Below are 26,220 nucleotides of genomic sequence, written 5' to 3'. Positions count from 1 at the left end.
AAGGTGGAACTGAGCTATTGGGTTACTGAGGCGACATTGACCGCAGGGTCAATGCTGGAGCTATAGGAGCTAACTGCCTAGTGGCACCAGCTCTAGGGAAACCAACCGAAGCAGCTCTGAAACGGTACTAGAACTGTAGCTACTGTCATAGTTCAGCTGAGTTGCAGTTTGTATTCGGAAGATGTAGCAGCAAGTCGCTTTGGTGAGCTGGGGCTTTGCTTGGTTATTATATACAGTATTGTAGGCTATCTTCAGAGGGTTGTGCGGTGCAGTTACACAAGCTAACCATTGATCTATTGCGATAGTACAGTCAGGTGTGGACGTGCTAGCTTTAGCTGGGATTTGATTTAAGATTTAAAGAGGAAGAGGTGTTCTCATTTAGGTGACAACAATGTCATTGAGGGAGAGGGAATGGCTTAGTGAGCTTAACTGTGAAAAAGTTGACAGTTGCTGTACTGTCATGCACAGTAACCTTAGATAACATTTCTGGGAGGTGTATTGTTTTTATAGTTTTGGTAAATGTACATAGGGCTGTGACGATAATGGAATTCTGGATTAATTGTCATGCAAATGGTAAGTTATTGTCATTTTTGTTGAAAAACAGCTCCCACTGTCTTTGACTTTGGCTTTGTGTAATTCAACCTAGTGGACTCTCATCATACATGATACCCTTTAGTCTTTGGCAGGGTTGTGTGCGTGATCGTTTGCTCATTCACTTGTACGTGTACATGCACGTTTACTTGTGTGTGTACGTGTAGGCTACATGTGTGTACGCACGTGTACATACTGTATGTGGTCTGCGTGTGATGGTTGTGTGTGGGGGCTTGTATATCCAGTCCTAACTACCCGACTGTCGAAATCAATCTGTGCTTTTACCAATAGTTCAAAGTCGGTGTTAAAACAGTGTTCTTTTGGAGGAGAGTGCTGGTGTTCTGAGTTCTCAACTTCTGATGACACCTGAGCCTCTTCATCCATTTAACAAAAGCCAGTGTGTGGGATGGAAGGCTAATTATTAGCTGTATGATTCAGAGCCTACATTGCAGCTCCACTCAAAGGGCTACTTTAAATGTCTGTCTATGACACCACGCATGCACGCACCCACCTTGCATTACACACGCCAACTTATACACACACATATACACACACACACGTACGTTGCCACAAAGTAGGAAGTACAGAATCGTCTAGAATGTCATTGTATGCTGTAGCGTTAAGATTTCCCTTCACTGGAACTAAGGGGCCTAGCCCAAACCATGAAAAACAGCCCCAGACCATTATTCCTCCTCCACCAAACTTTACAGTTGGCACTATGCCTTGGGGCAGGTAGTGTTCTCCTGGCATCCGCCAAACCCATTAGTTTGTCGGCCTGCCAGATGGTGATGCGTGATTCATCACTCCAGAGAACGCGTTTCCACTGCTCCAGAGTCCAATGGCGGCGATCTTTACACCACTTCAGCTGACCCTTGGCATTGCGCATGGTGATCTTAGGCTTGTGTGCGGTTACTCGGCCACGAAAACCCATTTCATGAAGCTCCCGACTAACAGTTATTGTGCTGATGTTGCTTCCAGTTCCGGTCCCTTTCTGTGAGCTTGTGTGGCCTACCTCTTCGCAGCTGGGCGTTGTTGCTCCTAGATGTTTCCACTTCACAATAACAGCACTTACAGTTGACCGGGCTGCTCTAGCAGGGCAGAAATTAGACAAACTGACTTGTTGGAAAGGTGGCATCCTATTACGGTGCCACGTTGAAAGTCACTGAGCTCTTCAGTAAGCCATTCTACTGCCAATGTTTGTCTATGGAGATTGCATGGTGGTGTGCTCAATTTTATACACCTGTCAGCAACGGGTGTGGCTGAAATAGCCATAAACAGTGCCTTCGGAATGTATTCAGACCCCTTGACTTCTTCCACATTTTGTTACGTTACAGCGTTTTTCTAAAATTGATTAAATATTTATTTTTTCTCAGCAATCTACACACAATACCCCATAATGACAAAGCGAAAACAGGTTCGTAGAAATGTTTCCAAATTTATTAAAAATAAAGAAAAGATACCTTATTTACATAAATATTCATTACTTTGCTATGAGACTCGAAATTGAGCTCAGGTGCATTCTGTTTCCATTGATCATCCTTGAGATCTTTGTACAACTTGATTGGAGTCCATGTGTGGTAAATTAAATTGATTGGACATGATTTGAAAAGGCACACAGCTGTGTATGTAAGGTCCCACAGTTGACAGTGCATGTCGGAACAAAAACCAAGCCATGAGGTCGAAGGAATTGTCTGTAGTGCTCCGAGACATGATTGTGTCGAGGCACAGATCTAGGGAAGGGTACCAAAAAATTTCTGCAGCATTGAAGGTCCCCAAGAACACAATGGCCTCCACATTCTGAAATGGAAGAAGTTTGGAACCACCAAGACTCTTCCTAGAGCTGCCCCCCGGCCAAACTGAGCAATCTGGGGAGAAGGGCCTTGGTCAGGGAGGTGACAAAGAAACCCGACTGTCACTTTGACAGAGCTCCAGAGTTCCACTGTGGCGATGAGCTTCCAGAAGGACAACCATCTCTGCAGCACTCCACCAATCAGGCCTTTATGGTAGTGGCCAGACATGACAGCCCGCTTGGAGTTTGCCAAAAGGCACCTAAAGACTCTCAGACCATGAGAAACAAGATTATCTGGTTTGATGAAACCAAGATTGAACTCTTTGGCCTGAATGCCAAGCGTCACGTCTGGAGGAAACCTGGCACCATCCCTACGGTGAATCACAGTGGTGGCAGCATCATGCTGTGGGGATGTTTTTCAGCGGCAGAGACTGGGAGGCTAGTCAGGATTGAGGCAAAGATGAAAGGAGCAAAGTACAGAGAGATCCTTGATGAAAACCTGCTCCAGAGCGACCTCAGACTGGGGCGAAGGTTCATCTTCCAACAGGACAACAATCCTAAGCACACAGCCAAGACAACGCAGGAGTGGCTTCGGGACAAGTCTCTGAATGTCCTTGAGTGGCCCAGCCAGAGCCCGGACTTGAACCCAGTCGAACATCTCTGGAGAGACCTGAAAATAGTTGTGCAGCAATGCTCCCCATCCAACCTGACGGAGTTTGAGAGGATCTGCAGAGAAGAATGGGAGAAACTCCCCATATACAGGTGTGCCAAGCTTGTAGCGTAATACCCAAGAAGACTCAATGCTTGTCAGTCTATTCTTCTTCTGAGAAATGAAGGCTATTCCATGCGAGAAATTGCCAAGAAACTGAAGATCTCGTACAATGCTGTGTACTACTCCCTTCACAGATCGCCAGTCTGAGATATGGCTTTTTCTTTGCCACTCTGCCTAGAAGGTCAGCATCCCGGTGTTGCCTCTCTGATTAATGCCCTCCTTGCCTGGTCCGTGAGTTTTGGTGGGCGGCCTTCTTTTGGTAGGTTTGTTGTGGTGCCATATTCTTTCCATTTTTTAATAATGGATTTAATGGTGCTCCGTGGGATGTTCAAAGTTTCAGATCTTTTTTTTTAACCCAACCCTGATCTGTACTTCTCCACAACTTTGTCCCTGACCTGTTTGGAGAGCTCCTTGGTCTTCATTTACATTTACATTTTAGTCATTTAGCAGACGCTCTTATCCAGAGCGACTTACAGTTAGTGAGTGCATACATTTTTATTTTTTATACTGGAATCGAACCCACAACCCTGGCGTTGCAAATGCCATGCTCTACCAACTGAGCTACATCCCTGCCGGCCATTCCCTCCCCTACCCTGGACGACACTGGGCCAATTGTGCGCCGCCCCATGGGTCTCCCGGTCGCGGCCGGCTACGACAGAGCCTGGATTCGAACCAGGATCTCTAGTGGCACAGCTAGCACTGCGATGCAGTGCCTTAGACCACTGCGCCACTCGGGAGGACATGGTGCCATTTGCTTGGTGGTGCCCCTTGCTTAGTGGTGTTGCAGACTCTGGGGCCTTTCAGAACAGGTGTATATATATTGAGATCATGTGACAGATCATGTGACACTTAGATTGCACACAGTTAGACTGTATTTAACTAATTATGTGACTTCTGAAGGTCATTGGTTGCACCAGATCTTATTTAGGGGCTTCGTAGCAAAGGGTATACATATGCACGCACCACTTTTCTGTTATTTATTTTTTAGAATTATTTTAAACAAGTTATTTTTTTTATTTCACTTCACCAATTTGGACTATTTTGTGTATGTCCATTACATGAAATCCAAATAAAAATCAATTTAAATTACAGGTTGTAATGCAACAGAATAGGAAAAACGGGAGATGAAAACTTTTGCAAGGCACTGTAGGAACTTAAAGCAGAGAACCGCCAGACAGAGAGCAGTTTGCAGCATGGTTTGTGTCCCAAAATGCACCCTATTCCCTATGTAGTGTACTACTTGCTTCAGTGCACAACCATGCACAGAAGGATTTTCACAGGTTGTTACTTGTATGACCTTTTAGCCTCTCTCTCACTCAGTGATAGTGGTTTTGATATAGGAGAATGATGGTTTCTCAGAGGGAAATGCATACTGTACTGGATGAGAAAAAAAGGAAACTGTTAAGCCAAGGCCTATTATAGAAGTGTGTGTGTTTGGTTTTATTGACGCTCCTGAGCTTGTGGTAGAAATGGTGGCTGGTTTTGTTGAAGGGAAATGTGTGTTTGCTGCGGAGATCAGAGAGGCAGTGCAGTAACAGGTGTGTGTGTGTGTATGCGCAACAAAAACAGCCCTTTGCTGCTGACCGTGTCCTGACAGGCCTCAATACAGAGCCCCTGACAGATCACAGCACTTCAATATCACCGCTAACCAAACACAGCATCCTGCTTTTACAGTAAACACACACACACACTTTTCACACCCATGGGAGACTTGAATTCAGTCTGAAATGGCAGCAGGTTAGGAGAATGTAGGTTAAATACTGGTTTTAGGTTGCGTGAGTTATAGGGATGTGACAAATGGAAAAAAATGTGTTAACGTGTTGTTTTTGTATTTTTTACGATAAGAAAAATGCATACAGTTCCACGTGAATTCACAATGCTGCTGCCAACAACGGTTTGGATCTCACGGTGCGTCACTTTCAGATGGTTAAGCATTGTACCTGTACTACCATTGCTGTACTTCAATTCAACCTCGCAAAGTTAGCATCTCTTTCTCATTTAACTTCTCAAAGTATTGTAATCGCTGCCAAAGGTGTTTCAAGAAAGTACTGAGTAAAGGGTCTGAATACTTATGTAAATGTGATATTTCAGTTTTTTATTTTTAATAAATTAGCAAACATTTCCTAACCTGTTTTTGCTTTGTCATTATGGTGTATTGTGTGTAGATTGATGAGGGAAAAAACAATTGAATCCATTTTAGAATAAGGCTGAAACATAACAAAATGTGGAAAAAGTCAAGGGGTTTGAATACTTTCCGAAGGCAGTGTGTGTGTGTGTGTATACACTACCGTTCAAAAGTTTGGGGTCACTTAGAAATGTCCTTGTTTTCAAAAGAAAAGCAATTTTTTTTTGTCCATTAAAATAACATCAAATTGATCAGAAATACAGTGTAGACATTGTTAATGTTGTAAATGGCTATTGTAGCTGTAAACGGCTGATTTTTTTAATGGAATATCTACATAGGCGTACAGAGGCCCATTATCAGCAACCATCAGTCCTGTGTTCCAATGGCACGCTGTGTTTGCTAATCCAAGTTTATCATTTTAAAAGGCTAATTGATCATTAGACAACCCTTTTGCAATTATGTTAGCACAGCTGAAAACTGTTGTGCTGATTAAAGAAGCAATAAAGCTGGCCTTCTTGAGACTAGTTGAGTATCTGGAACATCAGCAATTGTGGGTTCGATTACAGGCTCAAAATGGCCAGAAATAAAGAACTTTTGCTGCTGTCGCTGGCTTTTCTCTGCCATTTTTCCAACTGTTAACGATGATGACGTAGTGGTGGAGCATCAACTCCAAAATAATTGATTCCTTGACTCCTTGCATGTCGACTCCCGGCGTCTACTGCCATTTCTGAGTGTCAAGATTCGATTCCACTAGGAATGGACTCCTAAGATTCAGTATTTTTGGAACAGAGGAGACTGATTTGTTGCCATACTTCCGAGAACACAAGCACTCGCATCTTTCATGGTGAGGGATGGAGAGAGAGGGGAGGGGCACCGTATAGGTAAGTCGGCCACCAGGCAGACAGTCAGAACCGTGCACTAGGCCTATCTATCGGCAATCAAAAGCTGTATTTCGCAATGCAATGAAATGCTGTATCTCGCAATTTCTTGGATTGCAATTTCAAGCAACTTCAGTCAAGCAGGGCCTATCATCAATTAATAGGCTAGGATATTGAGGTGAGCGAGATGCAATACTTCGCACTCACACAGTCACACACAGTATCTGCGCATGTGCACGGGTTCACTTCACGCTGTTCAGTGTGGTAGCCAGGGCACCAAAACAGTGGAGAAGTTGAGCTTTGCGCTTCAACGCTCGTAGTTGATGCGGAAAAAGACCCACTATGCTGTTTACGTTCTGCATCTACATAAAAAAAACATTGTTTTTCGTTTAGGGATTTTACTCGACAATAAGGATCCCAATTTTGTTTAAAAGTTTAAACGTTCACACCCCTACTTATTGAGCAGCGCTTGCTGATGTTAGATGTACTACTACTACTACTACACACACACACACACACACACATACACACACACACACACACACACATTCTAAGAGGTTATTAAGTCAACTGTATAGGGATGAAGGGGTGGGGGCATGGGAGCCTAGTAACCAACATTTGTTTACATTAATGTTTACCTCCCTTGATGTGCCAGTCAACACTCGAGTGTCCTTACGTACCCCCTCAGCACTGTAGGTAAATACCACACCGTACATGTAGAGGGTTGAGCTCAGCGTTAAAGCCAGTGTGGAATGGGTTATTTCTCTCACCATGAGATAAACATTTTTTCTTAAAGGGATGTTATCTGTTGTTATGATGCAGACTGAGTCTGCTTCACCTGTGGCTCTGTTTAGGTTCTTCCACAACATTTTCAAAGCCAGATAATTAGAGAGTTAACATTTATGTAGTCTTACTTATTACCCCAAACCAGAAACTAACAGAAACAACCCAAAATACCAGAAACTACCGGAAACAGCTACCCCCAAAATACCTGAAACAACCCAAAATACCAGAAACTACTCCAAACAGATACCTCCAAAATACCAGAAACTACTGTAAACAGCTACCCTCAAAATACCGGAAACTACTAGAAACAACTCCAAAATACCCAAATCAAAGTTCATTGGTCGCGTACATAGATTTGCAGATGTTACCGCAGGTGCAGCGAAATGCTTATGTTCCTAGCTCCAGCAGTGCAGTAATATCTAACATCCCCACAGCATGATGCTGCCACCACCATGCTTCACCGTCCTCCAGACGTGACACTTGGCATTCAGGTCAATTAGTTACATCTTGGTTTCATCAGACCAGACAATCTTGTCTCTCATGGTCTGAGAGTCCTTTAGGTGCCTTTTTGGCAATCTCCCATCTCCACAGAGGAACTCTGGACCTCATGGCTTGGTTTTTGCTCTGACATGCACTATCAACTGTGGGACCTTATATAGACAGATGTGTGCCTTTCAAAATCATGTCCAATCAATTGAATTTACCACAGGTGGACTCCAAGTTGTAGAAACATCTCAAGGATGATCAATGGAAACAGGATGCACCTGAGCTCAATTTCAAGTTTCATAGCAAAGGGTCTGAATACTTACAGTATGTAAAAAAGGTATTTCTGTTTTATTTTTAATACATTTGCAAAATTTTCAAAAACGTTTTTCGCTTTGTCATTATGGGGTATTGTGTGTAGATTGATGAGGAAAAATGTATTTAATCCATTTTAGAATAAGGCTGTAACGTAACAAAATGTGGAAAAAGGGAAGGGGTCTAAATACCTTCCGAATGCACTGAATGTTAGACGTCATGGATAAGAATTGCCTGAGATGGTGTGGTGGGAACATCTGTGCTATAAAATGTTCCATCTGGCGGTCCCAAAGACATTCCATAGAGTTAACCATGAATTTAAAGTGAATTCAATATACGTTAACATAGATGGAAACAGACAATTTAAATTCTAAAGGATTGAAACCATTTCTCAATGGGCTTTTCCATGACTGTATTGGATGGGTCAAATGTTTTATTGAAAAGTTAGTAGCAGGCAAAAACACTGTGATTTTCCCTGTTGTAATGCCTCTAGGCCCTGAGACTGGCACTGGTTGTTTACAAGTAATGCAACGATTTGTGATGACCTCAGTGTAACATTACATTTGCTGTTGAATTTGATGGGGATCTGTGAGCACGTCACCATTTTAGCGCATGGCTAAAAATACTGTGGAGGGTGGGTGCCACTGCCATCCCCTGGACAGCGCTATTACTCAAGTACTATAAAAGTATTAATTCCTGTTCAGCCAATATCGCTAATACTTATGCCTATCTGCATAGACAGCAGTACAAACTTTTCTAAGATAATTGTCTATGATAATGTAGACCCCAATAGTGTCCCCTGAGACATACTCGTATCTAGAGCACTGTGAGAAACATAACTCTGGCTGCGTCCCAAATGGCACCCTATTCCATATTTAGTGCACTTCTTTTGGTGCCATTTGGGATGCAGCCTCTGTCAAGACAACTAACAGCACAGCAGCCACTTCACACATCCCTGTGTGTATTGGACCGGAGTGCTTATTTCCTTCCTTAAAACCAGGACGTGAGCTCTCAGCCGTCACTCCACATCAGCTCCTACAGGGACAGGAACAGGGACCGCAGCAGCTCCCGTACAGGGATTTGATGGAGGGAATCTATTGGGAGGGTGTTGTGCGACGTGTGCCCTATAAAGGCTTGTTTTGAAGTCACTTGGCCTGCATCCCAAATGGAAGCCTATTCCCTACATAGTGCACTACTTTTACCCAGAGCCCTATGGGCCCCGGTTCGAAATTAGTGCACTATATAGGGAATGGGGTGCCATTTGGGATGCAGGCTTGGTGGTGTGTACGCAGAGCCTAACTGATTACATCCTAACCCCTGGAAGAAGAGGAATGCATTAGAGCTTCCTGGTACTCTGAGATATCTGGGGACGAAGCGCTGCAAATTGTGATTTTGTCAGCGATCTCCCTAAAGATCCAAATCTGCCTTTATGTTCTGAAAGGGTCTGACTTAACCTACATAGCAAGCAACAACAATACCTGTTGAAGACTAACTGAACTTAGTATGTATGTATGATTGGCTTTGCGATATCAGAAGATGCTACACACATTTCTTCTCTAGTTATTATTAGATGTCAACACTCGCTGGTTCGGGTCCCACGAGTGGACTGGATGGTGAATATGTCGATGTGCCCTTGAGCGGGGCACTTCACCCTGATTGCTCCTGTGGGTTGCTCTGGATGGGAGCGTCTGCTAAATTACTAAAATCGAATGTAAATGTTGAGCGGCTTCACTGCAGGTGGATTGTATGTTTTTTAAAATTCATTTAAAAAACATTTTAAAAACTTGAATGATTCATTTAGCGTGAGTTACACTGTGAGTGATTGTGTTTCATAAATGGAACACTTGTCATCAACCTTATCGCCGGCAGTTAACTTTGACCGATTTTCCAACTCAACCTCACCCTGCGAGCTCCCACGAGACAAGAGTCGAGTGTTGTAGACTGTGTATAGTTGGAAAACATTGTGTGCCATTTACCTTCAAAGTATTTCCAAAGCAAAGCGTTGACCAGCCCTCCTGCCACCACCCCTTCTTTGTTTATCCCCTTGGCAGTGGAATGCTTTTACATCCCTGATAGAGGGCCTGTCTGTGTCCCAAATGGCACCCTATTCCCTATGTAGTGCAGTAGTTCTTATAGGGAATAGCCTAGGGACGCAGGCCCTGAATCACTGGCTGAGGTCGAAATCAATGGAGGCCCTGCCTGGCCTGACCGATCTCTCTGTGTGTGTGTGTGTGTGTGTGTGTGTGTGTGTGTGTGTGTGTGTGTGTCCAGAATTTAGTGCTGAGCCTGACACTTTAGGGCGAGATCATACGAGCTGTCCAGGACAGGGGGCCACCGCCACCCCACACATTCTACACACGCCTGAGAAAGTCAGGGGGGCGAGAGTAGAGGGTTAGGGGGCAGTTGAAACCCCCTAGAGAATGATCTAGAGAATGATCCGCTTGTGTCTACATGTGAGTGGAAGGGGGTGAAAATCCAACGCAATGACCGCAGACTGATTTGATAGCCAGCGATGCTAATTTTGTTCCACTCTGTTTTTCCCCCTCTCTCCTCCTCCATCCATTCCCCACCACTCTTCCCTCTCTTCTCCTCTGTTCCTCTCATAGCCATAACCAGAGGATCACGGCGTTCCGGCACCCCGTGACTGGACAGGTGTCTCAGGAGAACGTTGATTTTATCCTCCAAGAACAGTGAGTGACTAATCTCCTTTTATCTGCCTTTTGTGCGATGACAACTTTTGGTTCTCAGAATATCGCTGGTATGCTAGTTGGTAATTGTCAATAACAGACCTGTGGCCTCTCAGGAATGTCAATGGCGTGCATCTATTTGTAACTACGAGTGTGTAAACCTCAACACAGCCAATGCCGAGCTTAACTATCTATATTAAATTGTATTCATATAGCGTCTCAAACAAATATCAATCTTCAAAGTAAATCCAACAGTGTATATTATTTCAAGACTGTAGATAGGAGCCTTAGAATTGTTGCATTGGCCAGATATGTCAAGGTATATGGAGCAGTGAAACAATAATCTGTGGAGTAATGGAATAGTGGTAAAAGCCAGTACTGTTGGGGAAGCTGAAATGTGGGAAAGTTGGCTTTGTTGTATAGATCTGTAGTTGTTGTTTGGTGAATACAGCATTGGGTGTGAAGTAAAAGGCAAAGCCAGTGTTGTTCGGAAACTGAGATTATGGAACAGAGTGGTTCATTAACCCAAATAGGATGTTCTTTCTCTCAGTTCCTTTATGGATCATCAAGGTTGGAAGGGCGGACCATGTCCCCTCTCAAATGTCCAGAGCCTGGTCTCCAGAATCCACTTACCCTTAGCTGGCCTCTACCAGGTCATCTTAACCCTGACTGTGTGACCCAAATGGCACACTGTCAGTACAGCTAGGATTTACCACCCTAACTGCTCATGAGTTGTGGCCTACAAACTCTGGTATATAAGTCTAGTGTTATAGGCGCATGATCTGAAAATCTCGAAACCGCCGTAAAATCCGCCAGATTTAGAATTGAGCTCAGAGTACTAGTGTGGGATGTCACAACGCAGCGCATCTATCCATCTCTTGCTCTAATTTCTCTCTGTTCTCTTTGTGTTCTTCTGTCTTCTCTCATTTTTGTTGTTCTGCCCTCAGCAATTGTGTGCAAGGAGATTCTGAAAAAAGTTCCCAGGTTTTTCTGAATTCCTGGTTGCAGCATTCCCAGTTGGAGGATTCCCTCCCTGCTTATCCTCTGAGAATCCTCCAACCAGGATTTCTGAAAAACCTGTGAACTTTGGGAAAGGAGACTAGCACCATTGGTAGAACCTTGTAGTTGGTTGTACCAAAGATTTTCTATTATGTTGACAAGATAGTCGAGTGACCGCTCTAACAATGGAAATACATGGAAGGTAGGCGGGAGGAGGCGAGATCAGGTGCTTTGGCGCAAGATGACACAGATTGGAAAGGTTGTGCTCAAAGGGTCACTCCATGAAAAATATTTTGGATTTTGTTCCTCAACACAAAACTACAGTGACAAGCATGAGTTCATGCAGAACTTTCTTATTTCTTAAATATCTTATTGCATCTACACTGCCTAAAATCTAAACAGCCGTGGAGCTAATAACAGCACATTTAAAACGGATACCACAAGACTCATCAACGTAGAGCTCTGTTCTCTATCTCTCACTCTCCGATCTCTCCCTCGCTACATCTCTCTCTCCAATGTCTCGCTTTCTCTCTCTGGTACTCTCTCGTTCCCTCTTTTTCGCTTTCTCTCTCTCCCTTTCTCTGATCTAGCACACTCTTGCTCTCTCCTTCTGTGTCTGGCAGAGAACAGGAGAGCACATTCCCCTGCTATGTTCTGATGGATCCGTCTCATTAACAGCTACAGTATGTGGGCGTGGAGGCCTATTTGAGCCGTGCAGATAATGTGTCACAGCCACTCAGCCTGCACACCCTCTAGTACTGCATACAGAGGAACAGGCCAGAGGTGTGTGTGTCTCTGTGTGTGTGTGGGCGTGCGTGCGTGCATTGTGAAATGACTCTCAATGCAGCTGCAGCCTTGAAAACGTTTCGGGGAGCTAGGCAAGCTATAATGCTGCAGCCATGACAATTGTGGGATACAATGTAGCCTAGCAGTACCTGTGGTTTGTTGTTGCTCCAAGTTAATGTTATTCAGAGCGATTTACAAACAGTGCATTCAACTAAAGTAGGTAAAACAACCACATAGATCACAAGTGTTGCTCTGTGAACCAGCCAGATCTATACTAGGGCTAGTCCAGGGTTTCCGTTAGGAAAATGTGGCGCCGGACAATGTGACCGGGAAGATTTTAATTTACCGGCCAATTCAGAAATGTACTGGACCTATATACATTGGGTGCATAACCAACCCATTAGGGTGTCCACCCACGGTGCTCAGAATGCCCATCAAAACTGCTTTTAACACGTGATTGCATTTAGAATAGTTGCGCAATAACTGGGTGTATAAAAGCATGTTTCACTCCAGCAGAAACGAGCTGGGGAGCTGCAGCAGCTCTAGCGCTGTCTGTAGTTGATATTCCGCTCAAAATAGGCGTTGTATGCTATGCACGTGTGATAAATAAGATGCATGATGACTAACGAAAATTCCAGTACATTATGCAAATTAACCTATAGACCGATGAGCATGACAGGCAAATGTATTTCAATCGACTGGTATTTCCATCAATGAATAAAAAGCATTATTTTGCAATGAGATTGTTTTTTTTTCTCCCAGTCAATTTGGTCGGCAACTATTTTATTTATCGGCCTAAAGCTGTCAATTATCGGCTAACGTAAACTCTACACTTGATGAACTACACAGTGGCCAGTTTTTTTTAGGTACACCACCCATTCACTAAAATGGTTCGCTCCTACAGACCATGAGTCACGTGGCCGTGGCTTGCTATATAAAGCCGGCAGACAGGCATCGAGGCATTCAGGGACTGTTCGATTTAATGTTAGAATGGGCAAAACGATTGACCTAAGCAACTTTGAGCGTGGTATGATGGTCGGTGCCAGGCGCCGGTTCCAGTATCTCAGAAACGGACGGCCTCCTGGGCTTTTCATGCACGACAGTGTCTAAGGTTTACAGAGAATGGTGCGACAAACAAAAATCATCCAGTCAGCGGCAGTCCTGTGGGCGAAAACAGCTCGTTGATGAGAGGTCAAAGAAGAATGGCAAGAATCATGTAAGCTAACAGGCGGGCCACAAACAATGGCGCAGTACAACAGTGGTGTGCAGAACGGCATCTCGGAATGCACAACTCGTTGGTCTTATTCACGGATGGGCTATTGCAGCAGACGACCACACCGGGTTCTACTCCTATCAGCTAAAAACAAGAAGAAGCGCTCCAGTGGGCACACAATCACCAACACTGGACAATTGAGGAGTGGAACAACTTTGCCTTGTCCGGCGAATTCCGGTTGCTGTTGCGTCATGCTAATGGCAGAGTCAGGATTGGGGGTAAGCAGCATGAGTCCATGGCCCCATCCTGCCTGGTGTCAATGGTACAGGCTGGTGGCGGTGGTGTAATGGTGTGGGGAATGTTTTCCTGGCACACGTTAGGTCCCTTGATACCAATTGAGCACCGTTTCCTTGCCCCGAGTAATTCAGGCTGTCCGACCCGGTACTAACAAACTGAGTGTATAAGATGATAGCACAGACCCACAACATTTTAGGCTTATTTCAAAATGCGGTGGAGACTGCTAATGAGGGGCAAATTACATCACGTAATACAAATTCAAATCTGGACCTCGAAGCCAGTTCCACTGCTGATTTTTAATTCCTCCCCTCTAATCAAGTACTGATTTAGACCTGGGACACCAGGTGGGTGCAATTAATCATCAGGTAGAAGAACAGAAAACCAGCAGTGATCTGGACCGCCGGGCTCAGACCCCTGGTATAGTCTTTAGATCACATATCCTCGTTCCAGCACTGCTTTTGATAGAGGCACCACCTAACAGATCACCATCAAAGCCGAGTTGAAACCTCATCTAAGGTCTTATATTATTGCCATGGGGAGACTGGCGTCTAAAGGGAGACTGGCTGGGCCTCAGACCCAGGAGTGGCTAAAGTGTCCAGGCTTTACACCTCATAAGAGGCCACACGTTATCGCCTCTTATTTTTATATCAGGCTGGAATGACGTCTAGCGTCGGTGTCTGGTCTCTCTGTGTCTGTCTGTCTGACTGCCTACCTGCTTGTCCGTCTGTAACTTCTTCTCTCTTTTCTTTCTTTCAATCAGTCTATTACCCCTTTCTCTCCGTATCTCACACACCTATTCGCTGATTCTTAACTGCTGTCTCTCTCCCCTCATTGCTATGGTATCTGGTGATGATGGGCAAAGCTACGCTAGCAATGTGATGACTCTCTCACAAGAGGGATCGCTGACCCGCCGGGCAGGGCAACGCTTTTGTTGACTGTCGCCATGGCAGCGACAGGGTGGATTTCAAACACCTGGACCACATGCAGACAGGGAATGGGGAGGGAGAGCAAAGAGCATGTTTCCACCTCCACAAGGCCTCACGCTGAGTATTTATACACACGCTTGCTCTCTGAAAAGATCAGGAATGGGATCATGGATTACTTTTATGTGGTGATATTGTAATATTCCAGAACCAAAGAGGCATTCTGAAGCAGTTTGGGAGAAAAAAAATGGCCACTGTTTGTCCTAATGACGTCTCCTATTTGGGTGCACTACACTACAAACGTGACCACAGTGCTTTTCTCCTTGCTGCACGTCAGTCTGCCCCTGAAGAGAGGCAGCAGTGAGAGCCAAAGCTGAGGCCCTTATAGCTGGTGATCTTTTTCTGTACTGGTAAATGCACCCCGGTAACTGTTATTTCCACTAGCAATTCTGGACTTTGCTAAATAAGCAGCTAACGAATTCAAAAACGTTTTGGAGGAAATGAAAATAAGCTAAACCTTGTGGAAAAGAACATCCCTTCAAGGCCCTTATTCCAGGGTGACAACTCTCAGGAGGCCCAGAGTGCTGATAATACCCAATGTGCTGAAAAGCTGTCTGTCACTGCCTAGATTGCCTGGCAGTATGCCCTTCGTAAGCGCCAGTCCTTGGCTGTGTCCCAAATGGCACCCTATTCCCTATTGCACTACTTTTGACCAGAGCCCATAGGGTTAGGGTTAGGGTTAAGGTTAGGGCTTTGCTCAAAAGTAGTGCACTACATAGGGAATAGGGTGCCATTGGGGATGCACCCCTTGAAAGTGTTTTCTTCCCCTCTCACGATGACAAAGTAATTGTCTGAGTCAGAGATGGAGAGGCGAGATCTGCGTTAACAGGTTTCTGTACAGCGAAGCGCTGAGGAATTCTGTGTGTGTGCAGATGCAAAGATTTGACTGTTTGTTTCTTGTGCTTATGGAAATGAAGGGTTATGTGGGTCTACTTTGTATTTGTAGGTTTAGTTTCAGTGATATATTAATTTCTGTTTTACACCGGATAATGAAGTCGTATTTTTATTTTATTAGATTTGTTTTGCCTCCATTTCAGTCAGTTTTATTGATTGAGCCTCTAGTTTTTAACACTTATCCTCTAGTTCTAGTAGCTTCAAAGGTTTTGCTTATAGTTCATCTAAGGCAGTGGTATTCAAACCTTTTTAGCGGGGACCCCATTTTTTCCGCCAGAATTTCTGGGTTCCCCATTTTTCCCCAAAGAATTTCTCTCCACCCCACCTCAAATCTAATGGGGTCATAAACACAATCTTCAATTCATTGTATTTTAATCACTTATCAAAATGAAAAGAAACCAATAAATAAATGTACTCAATAAAATTGTATTTGAATACCACTGATCTAAGGCGAAGCTATAATAGCTCTGAGGTGATAGTAGAGAGTGTAGACCAGTGCCCGAGTTCAGATCAGTTTTGCTTTTTAGATCATAATGAATAAGATTGTATGGTCTGATCCTAGATCAGCACTCCTACTCAAAGACGCTTTGTGGATAGGGGCCCAGAGCGCAGTGCATTGTGGGAGGAGGTGATGATTTCTCTCAGGTGATGGCCTAGTTGGCTAGCCGCCCACAACCTCGCATCACTTCCTGACAGATGAGTTCGCTCTATCCATATCCTATGAGAGAAACCCCAGAGGAGTGTCTGCGTACAATATATATAAAATGTTAATACAGAGACGACACAATTCCCTGCAGAAACTCTGATTCTACAAGGTACTTATTTTGAAGAGAGACAGAGTAACTATAGGATCAGACCCCCCCCCCCCGCTCTCCATCTATAATCTAATTCATTATGATTTTCAAGGCTAAACTGATCCTATATCAGCTGTTCTTGTCTGAGAAACAATTCTTTAAGATTGTGAGCATACTAATTTTAGTCCAGGACCAAAATAAAGTTCTGTTCACTATGCACTGAATCCATTACATGTCTGAGGAATATCCGTTTTTAGACATTTGGCTTTTGAGCCAAATTTAGTACAATCTGTGAAAAATCCTCTGGAACACTTGGTCTTTAGAACTAGATACGTTTTTCTCTCTCTCCCTCTTTCTCCCTCTCTTGCCCACACTGTACTGTGAGATTTACATTGTGTGAATGGGAAATGAGCTCCAAGTGATTCCAGTGTTGGCCGACCATGTCTGTGCCCAGCCATTGTTAATGTGATTTGTCGCTCTGTCCATACCAGAGCGCAGTAGTAGCTGTCGGATGTTCGAGGGCAGGAATACATGAGGGTGGACTGCTGTGGATTTCTGTGTGTGCGTCTGTGCGTGCGCCAAGCATTAATAGGTAATTCGGCTAGATCTCTATAGTGGAGTGTTTCAGAGCACAGCACACACACTGTTTCTCAATGAAGAAACTAATCACAAGGATTTACAGATATATCCTCACTGCGGTATAACAAGGGCTACATCTCAAATGGCACCCTATTCCCTATGTAATGCACTACTTTTGACCAGGCCCCTATGTGCCCTGGTCAAAAGTAGTGCACTACATAGAGAATAGGGTGCCATTTGGGACGTAAGTAAATATTACCAATGATACGCAAGGATGGCATGGTGGTTATTAAGAGTCGATGACATTTGAAGGTCCTCTGTGGTCAACCGTGTTTATGTAGTGTTGTCATACTATAGATTAGTTGTTGCATGTAGTCAACACGTTTGGCTAGGTAATAATAGTTCACTGTCATCGCTGTCCACGATATTCTCGATTGACCGTACAATACTGTATGCCTGACGGTGTACTGTAATGATTGATGAATACACTGTTAAAGACCATTGTCATGAATCTATTTCTGGCCCTGTAGTATGGTGAAAGGAATGTCCTTTGTTTCAGAGACTTTTGCCGCCCAAAAACTTCAACATCCAACAATGAACATTGGGGCAATATATTTCAACATCCAAACGTGGTATAAAGGCGTTATAAAAAAAATTGTATAAAGGCGTTATAAAGAAAACATTGCAACTTGAAGAGCTTTTACACTGTGTATATCAGGCTTACATCCTTTACCTTGGGTAGAAAATATCAAGGAGGAAGACAATGTTTCTGTGAAGATAGGAATGTGATTTTAGAAAGCTAACAAAATCTAGTGATAATAATACTTTTGCCTCGTAACTAGCCACACCCGAGGGAGCTCAGAGAGCGTGCATAAAAGACTTAGATAAGAATTATCAGATCAGACTAGACAGACCTCAAGCTGCAGCTGTTTTCTATATTGGTCCCGACCCTGAAAATCAACACGAGGTGAAGACGACAAAGTTGCCTCCACTAACAATCAATGTTACGGCTGAGTAGCTGTTCTAAGTACTGTATCTAAGACGGTGAATTTAAGTGGGACCATCCTGTTACTCTCTTCAAACCATCGTCTACTACACTGCTCTCATCACCCCACAGGGGATCATCGACACGGCTAATTAGCCGTCCTCAGAAGACCACTTCCAGAACGAGTGAAAGTAAACAGACGACTAAGAAGAAGGACATTGTGACCTCTTGTGGACAATCTGAGCCTTACATCTGAATCTTACATCTAAAAGGCCATCCGAAAAGAGAAGGCCTAATCGACCCTTTCCACAAAGGCCTGGGTCCAACAGAGACGACGAAGACAAACAATATATACATGCATTACTTCTTACCAAACAGGCGGCAGTACTTGGCAAATTATTAGGATTACTATGAGTATAGGTCCATGTGTATCCAAGTGTTTTCTCTCGCTCTCTCTCTCTTTAAATCGCCATCTTTTGTAACAAGTGTCATATTGTGTTAGTCCGCTGGGGACCCATTTTCATTGTGTTAAGTTTCTAATCCCTACCTATACCGTGTATGTGTTTGTATCTTGTGTTATCATTTTTAATTAGTTAGTAAATAAATAATTAAATCAATTTGTGTGGTACGGAATGATCAGTAAGACCCGGGTTCGTGCAGACTTAAAGAGCCTACGACTTTCAGAATGAGACTGATATGAGGTAAATGATTAATAAATGACTGTTAAATGATAAGATATATCTATATATCTTTAGAGTTAATTTGGGAAACGGTAACTCGTTAAACAACTTTTCCCGTGGTGCCCCAAATTCCTAATGAGTTAATTGTTACATGATTAATTTAGTCTAGTAACAATTAAACATAGTTGGTAATTATTCGATAAATAATAGTCATCACAACAATGAAAGTCATGTCACGACACCATTAACCATATAGGTTAGTAGTTCACCTCTGTTTTAAAGTGTGGTGAGTGTGTGAACTAGGGTTGAATGGCGGGAACCCGGTTACTGAGATTTACCGGGATTTGACGCCCAAAACCCACTCCCTTTTCCCGGGATAAATAACTGAGAGAAACTGGTAAATTATAATAAATTATTTATATGAGAAGTGTGAAATTGAACTGTTAATTAAATGCGGTCTAAATCTGGCTTCTCTACGGCCTCTGTATGATGAGTCAAGGCTCAGGGTGGGGACAGAACATCTCAGTATGGAGTGCAGTTCACAATGCATGTAGTCCGATCATCTCATAATGGTAACGTTTTTTTCTTGTGACAGGTAGGCCTACATTTGCTGCAGCACAGCCTATGCTACAGTAATATAAATACCGAAAGTCGAATCTAATTTACTCATCTCCATCTGGCTTTCAGGGTCACCTTGTTTTTTATTTTTATTATAAAGATTTTTTGGGGGTCTGCAATTTTAAAACAGCCTATCACTCGAATATCATTGCTTTAAATCAGTGCACGCGCGAGCACTCTCTCACAGTCTTTCTCTCTCCATCAACTCCATTCAAATTGCATTCAAAATAGATAATCCTGTTCTACATTGATATACTGTATAGCCCTATATATAGATGTCCTAGCCTACCTCTTTCAGGTAATACATTAAATGCAGTATTAGCCTTTATATTTAGCAAATGAATGATGGGTTATGCATAATAAGCTTCTAACTTGTAGCCTCTGTCTCTTGCACAAGACACAAGCACCTGTGCTCCGCTAGCCTCTCCTTAAAAAACACTCCTTAGCTCTTGGAGTCCCATGCAGGAAAATCTAGACTAGAAGAGCTTGCTGGACAATATTTTTTGTTGTTGTTGCATTTCTTATAGCCTACCAATAGACTATTCGAAGAGGGACGCAAGCTTTTTTTTGCTAAATGTTAAATACAGCAACCAATAGAACTCATGGGTAGTTTGAAAGAGCGAACACTCGATTGCGGTAGGCTATAGCGGTAGGCTATAGCGGTAGGCTATAACGAGTTCAAACAGGTGCAGTTAATACAGGTAATGAGTGGAGAACAGGAGGGCTTCTTAAAGAAAAACTAACAGGTCTGTGAAAGCCGGAATTCTTACTGGTTGGTAAGGTGATCAAATACTTATGTCATGCAATAAAATGCTAATTAATTACTTAAAAATCATACAATGTGATTTTCTGGATTTTTGTTTTAGATTCCGTCTCTCACAGTTGAAGTGTACCTATGATAGAAATTACAGACCTCTACATGCTTTGTAAGTAGGAAAACCTGCAAAATCGGCAGTGTATCAAATACTTGTTCTCCCCACTGTACATGTCAGCCTACTAATTATACAAATATTTCAAAATTAAAATCAAATTCGCTAGCCTATACTTGTAACTTTGTAGGCTGCATGTGCTGCACCAGAATCGCCTGTTCTCTTCTGCTTTATCATGGTTTGAACGATATGCGTAATTTCAGTCCATATAATACAGTACAGTAATACAGTTCACACTAAAAAAAGATTAGCCTACTGGAGCTAGTTTCATTTATTTACCCAAGAGGGCATTCGTGACCGACCGACTCAATTCGGTCTTATGTAGCAAAATTTGAAATTGTGTTTTTTACATTGGATAAAAGTAGAGACTCAGAGCTAGAAAATTGTATATCATACACTACCGTTGAGGAACAATGGGAAATTAATTCTGCTTTAAAAGTTGATAAACTTGTTGTCATTATGAAAAAGTATAAACACAAAAACTACAGGTGGCATGACATGACAGCAGACTGGTGGTCCAAAATAGCATAACAGGTGTATTTTAACACCAATAAACCCACCCGTTTAAAAATTAATATAGTATATGTCAATCTAGCAAACCAGGCAACTAAAAGCAACTTTCTAAACAATGTTTTGGTTCGTTTCTAGCTTGTTAGCTAGCTAGCTAATGTTAAGTTAGCTGTCTAGCCAGTTCAAATAATGACAATATCATATAGCAGACACCATCTTCACTTTAGCTCATTTGTATTCATTATTACACGAAAATAAACTCACAACAAGATCATTATTGGCACGCCCTGGCCTTGAGAGCCCGGTTTTCTTTAGTTGGTTTGGTCAGGGTGTGAATTTCTATGTGTAAGATCTAGATATTGTAGATCTATGTTGGCTGGGTGTGGTTCCCAATCAGAGGCAGCTGTCGATCGTTGTCTCTGATTGGGGATCATACTTAGGCAGCCATGTTGCCTAGCTATGTTGTGGGATCTTGTTTCTGTTTGTTTGGCTTGTTTTATGTTAGCCTTTAGAACTTCACGTTACTTTTGTTGTTTTGTTTGGTGTTTATTCAATAAACGAACATGTACGCATACCACGCTGCACCTTGGTCCAATCCTGTACTCAACGAACGTGACAATTATTTACAAGTTAATGGTGATCCAATTACTGAAAATAGCTTACGGTTGTGAGTGTGACGAAATAAAAGCAGGGCATTCTACCGGCGAATTTTAGAACATGGACACGTTGACCTAACGTTATATCCTAATTTGACTTTGGTGCAGGTCATGTTGTTCTTCACATTACAGTCTCTGGTAAACACATACTATTTCAAATAAAATCAAAGTTTATTTGTCACATGCACAGGATACAGAAGGTGTAAACGGTACAGTGAAATGGTTACTTGCATAGTGGAGTCTTTTGTTTAGACATCAGCTAGCTAGATAAACAATGAACCATAATCCAACTCATAACGTTACTACCCTGCATGAATCTGCAGGTAGCTAAAGCTAACCAACTAGGTTCAACGTTAGCTAGCTAGCTATAACTAGCAATGCAAATGGCTCTGAGATATGAATAATATTACTACACAGATCATACACATAATGTTAGCTAGCGGGCCAGCCAGCTAATGTTAGCTATCTAGCTAACAGTATGCTTTACCTTGCAATGAAAACGACTTTCTGACAGAATTAGAAACGTATAATATCTGAAAATGTAGCTAGCTAGACCCTCTTGCTTCTCCCTCTATGTCACAGATGCCATGGTTGCCCTTAGTTTGAAGATGTAATCTGGAGACAGGTGTTTTATACAACAGCCTTTTGTGTGTTCTCTTTTCGAATCCCTCTGCATATTTGCAATCAAACGCCAGAATTTTCCCCATCTCCTTAGCTATCATACCCTGCTTTCATCGGGCATTCCACTGATTTCAAAACTCTGTCCTCCAGAAAGTGGAGAGCAACACTTTTGAAGTTCTATTACATGATATCTTTCAAAAAAGCGGTGTTAGATAGGATATCCTACACGTACTGACCAGCTCATGTTATAGACAGAAGCGTGCTACTTGGCAGACCAATCCGAACTCCGAACTCGGCATGTCCAGCCCATCCATTATCTTAGCCAATCATGGCTAGTGGGAAGGTTCCTGTCTTTTTCTGTGGCTAAACCAACTAGGCTCGTAATTTAACAATTGTATTCATATTTACAAATGGCATACAACTTTGTTATTAAGGCACATGAAAGTTCACTTGTTCCAGAAGACATTTCTGCCAAAAAATGCATTTTGATAAAACATTTAATGTTTACGTTCAAATGCCTCTCCTGTGAATTAGTGACGTGCGACATACACCTAGTTTCCTGAAACGAGTCACATATAGCTAGCTACATCAATGAGGTTTTCTGTTTTTCTGTTGTGCGTAATGTGCAGTAGCCTATATGATTTACAGTGCATTCGGAAAGTATTCATACCCCTTCACTCTTTCCACATTTAGTTATGTTACAGCCTTATTCTAAAATTGATTAAATTGTTTCCGCCCCCCCCCCATCCGTCTACACACAATACCCCATAATGACAAAGCAAAAATAGGTTTTTAGAATTTTTTGCTAATTTATTAAAAATAAAAAACGGATAACATTTGCAAAAGTGTTCAGACCCTTTACTCAGTACTTTGTTGAAGCACCTTTGGCAGCGATTATAGCCTCGAGTCTTCTTGGGTATGACGCTACAAGCTTGGCACACCTGTATTTGGGGAGTTTCTCCCAATCTCTGTCAGGTTGGATGGGAAGCGTCGCTGCACAACTATTTTCAGGTCTCTCCAGAGATGTTTGATCGGGTTTAAGTCCTGCGTCTGGCTGGGCCACTCAAGGATGTTCAGAGACTTGTCCCGAAGCCACTCCTGCGTTGTCTTGGTTGTGTGCTTAGGTTCGTTGTCCTGTTGGAAGGTGAACCTTCGCCCCAGTCTGAGGTCCTGAGTGCTCTGGAGCAGGTTTTCATTAAGGATCTCTCTGTATTTTGCTCTGTTCATCTTTCCCTCGATCCTGACTAGCCTCCCAGTCCCTGCCGCTGAAAAACATTCCCACAGCATGATGCTGCCACCACCATGCTTCACCATAGGGATGGTATTGGCCAGGTGATGAGTGGTGTCTGGTTTCCTCCAGACGTGACGCTTGTCATTCAGGCCAAAGAGTTCAATGTTGGTTTCACCAGACCAGAGAATCTTGTTTATCATGGAGTGAGAGTCCTTTAGGTCCCTTTTGGCTAACTCCGAGCAGGCTGTCATGTGCCTTTTACTGAGGAGTGGCTTCCGTCTGGCCATACTACCATAAAGGCCTGATTGGTGGAGTGCTGCAGAGATGGTTGTCCTTCTGGAAGGTTCTCCCATCTCTACAGAGGAACTCTGGAGCTCTGTCAGAGTGACCATTGGGTTCTTGGTCACCTCCCTGACCAAGGCCCTTCTCCCCCGATTGCTCAGTTTGGCAGGGCGGCCAGCTCTAGGAGGAGTCTTGGTGGTTCCAAACTTCTTCCATTTAAGAATGATGGAGACCACTGTGTTCTTGGGGACCTTCAATACTGCAGACATTTTTTGGTACACTTCCCCAGATCTTTGCCTCGACACAATCCTGTCTCGGAGCTCTACGGACAATTCCTTCAACCTCATGGCTTGGTTTTTGCTCTGACATGCACTGTCAACTGTGGGACCTTATATAGACAGGTGTGTGCCTTTCCAAATCATGTCCAATCAATTGAATTTACCACAGGTGGACTCCAATCAAGTTTTAGAAACATCTCAAGGATGATGAATGGAAACAGGATGCACCTGAGCTCAATTTCAAGTCTCATAGCAAACGGTCTGAATACTTATGTAAAAAAGGTATTTCTGTTTTGCAAAAATGTCTAAAAACCTGTTTTCGCTTTGTCATTATGAGGTATTGTGTGTAGATTGATGAGGGAAAAAATTCATTTAATCAATTTTAGAATAAGGCTGTAACGTAACAAAATGTGGAAAAAGTGAAGGTCTGAATACTTTCCGACTGCACTGTATGTATTGGATAATGGCTTTTTTGGGCTCGAACTTCCACTCCTGTCCACATTATTAGGCATGCCCATATGTTTATTGATATTGAGTGCAAGGATTGCTAACCTGGGCCTGTGTTCATAAAGCGTCTCAGAGTAGGAGTGCTGATCTAGGATCAGGTCCCCTCCTGTCCATGTTATCTTATTCATTATTACCTAAAAGGCGAAACTGATCCTAGATCAGCACATGTGATGAATATGGGCCCTGAGGCTTGAAAGAGAGATGTTCCGGTCAAAGTACAGACAAAAGGGCTCATCTCCAAAGAACACCATTCTGTCCTTTCCCTCCACGGTGTGTATATTCAGTCTACAGAGCTGTGTGTGTGGAGTCGCATCCTCTCCCAGGTTTCTCAATGACACTTTTGTGTATACACACAAAACCCCCCCACCACCACACACACAAACACACACACACACACACAGTTTGTCTCTCTCGCCAGTACGTCTCTGTCTCAAGTTGTCGTTATACACACACACACACACACGGTCATGTCTGCTCTGTGTGACCCTGTGCTGCTGTCTCTGTTTCTCACCAGGCCGGGCGGCCGCATGTCCAACCCTCGGCAAGCCGACCTGCGGCCCTCCAGCACCGTCAGCGAGGCTTCTACCGCTGTAACCACCTCCACCGTGGACACCACCTCGGGGTCAAAGGTCAGTCCCAAAACGTTATTGATTTATTCTCTCCCAACCCTCTTCAATTTGACATGATGTTTTGAAATTACGTTATCTTTTTGAAGCACAAACGATACAGAGCATTTCTGTTTTCATTTCTGTGCTGGCCTTCCTATATTATACCTATGCTAAAATGTTTATTCTATTCTACTGAGCCATTTACTTGTCTTTTATTATTTGTTATTGTAGCATTGTCGAGAAGGAACCAGCAAGTAAGCATTTCGTTGGACAATGTATACCATGTGTATCCCATATATACGACTAATAAAACTTGAAACTTGGGTGGAAATTAAATTGAATATAGCTACCGCTGCTACGGTCTCACCAAGTTACAAACCAGTTTGTGAAGTGTGTATAGTAGGTTTGGGCGATATTACGATAGCATCGTCTATCGACGATGATTGACAGCCGGCGTCGATGGTGACGACATCGTGATGTGACAGACGATGGATGGTTTAGCCTATTTGAACTTGACTGGCGCCACGCAGTAAAGAATGGAGTCACGCAGCGCACAGCCGGGCAGCACACAAGTGACATTCCGAGGAATTAGCCTATTTCTATTTGCTATTGCCTGTTTCAATAAATATGGTATATACAGAACGCAAGAGGGGAATGTAGGCCAGACAGAGCGGAGAATTCTGACAAAGTAGTGCAAAATGTCCAGGCAGAAAATATTGTTTCTCTCTGTCGGATGCATGGGCCTTAAGCTATACAGTGGCTTGCGAAAATATTCACCCCCCTTGGCACTTTTCCTATTTTGTTGCCTTACAACCTGGAATTAAAATAGATTTTTGGGGGGGTTTGTATCATTTGATTTTCACAACATGCCTACCACTTTGAAGATGCTAAATATGTTTATATTGTGAAACAAACAAGAAATAAGACAAAAACACAGAAAACTTGAGCGTGCGTAACTATTCACCGCCCCCAAAGTCAATACTTTGTAGAGCCACCATTTGCAGCAATTACAGCTGCAAGTCTCTTGGGGTATGTCTCTATAAGCTTGGCACGTCTAGCCACTGGGATTTTTGCCCATTCTTCAAGGCAAAACTGCTCCAGCTCCTTAAAGTTGGATGGGTTCCGCTGGTGTACAGCAATCTTTAAGTCATACCACAGATTCTCAATTGGATTGAGGTCTGGGCTTTGACTAGGCCATTCCAAGACATTTAAATGTTTCCCCTTAAACCACTCAAGTGTTGCTTTAGCAGTATGCTTAGGGTCATTGTCCTGCTGGAAGGTGAACCTCCGTCCCAGTCTCAAATCTCTGGAAGACTGAAACAGGTTTCCCTCAAGAATGTCCCT

The 26,220-nt window shown here is 43.1% G+C and overlaps 1 protein-coding gene across 2 annotated transcripts in view; it reads left to right on the top strand.

Moving 5' to 3' along the window:
- LOC311135278 (pleckstrin homology domain-containing family A member 7-like) overlaps window positions 1–26,220 on the top strand; it is a gene marked incomplete at its 5' end in the record, with an annotated part of 186,933 nt that overhangs the window by 92,267 nt on the left and 68,446 nt on the right. The window contains 3 exons of one of the 2 annotated variants that reach the window (XM_084169235.1): window positions 76–202; window positions 10,346–10,429; window positions 24,783–24,897. In XM_084169235.1, coding sequence (XP_084025361.1) covers window positions 24,796–24,897 — 102 coding nt within the window. Of the gene's footprint in view, window positions 1–75; window positions 203–10,345; window positions 10,430–24,782; window positions 24,898–26,220 lie in introns of those variants that run through there. The other variant, XM_084169234.1, reaches the window with a different exon arrangement.

This window comes from Coregonus lavaretus (assembly GCF_964263955.1).
Source record: "Coregonus lavaretus genome assembly, chromosome: 9".
Taxonomy (NCBI): Eukaryota; Metazoa; Chordata; class Actinopteri; order Salmoniformes; family Salmonidae; genus Coregonus; species Coregonus lavaretus.
Note: the sequence above shows the minus strand (reverse complement) of the source record. Positions and strands in the feature narration are given on the sequence as shown.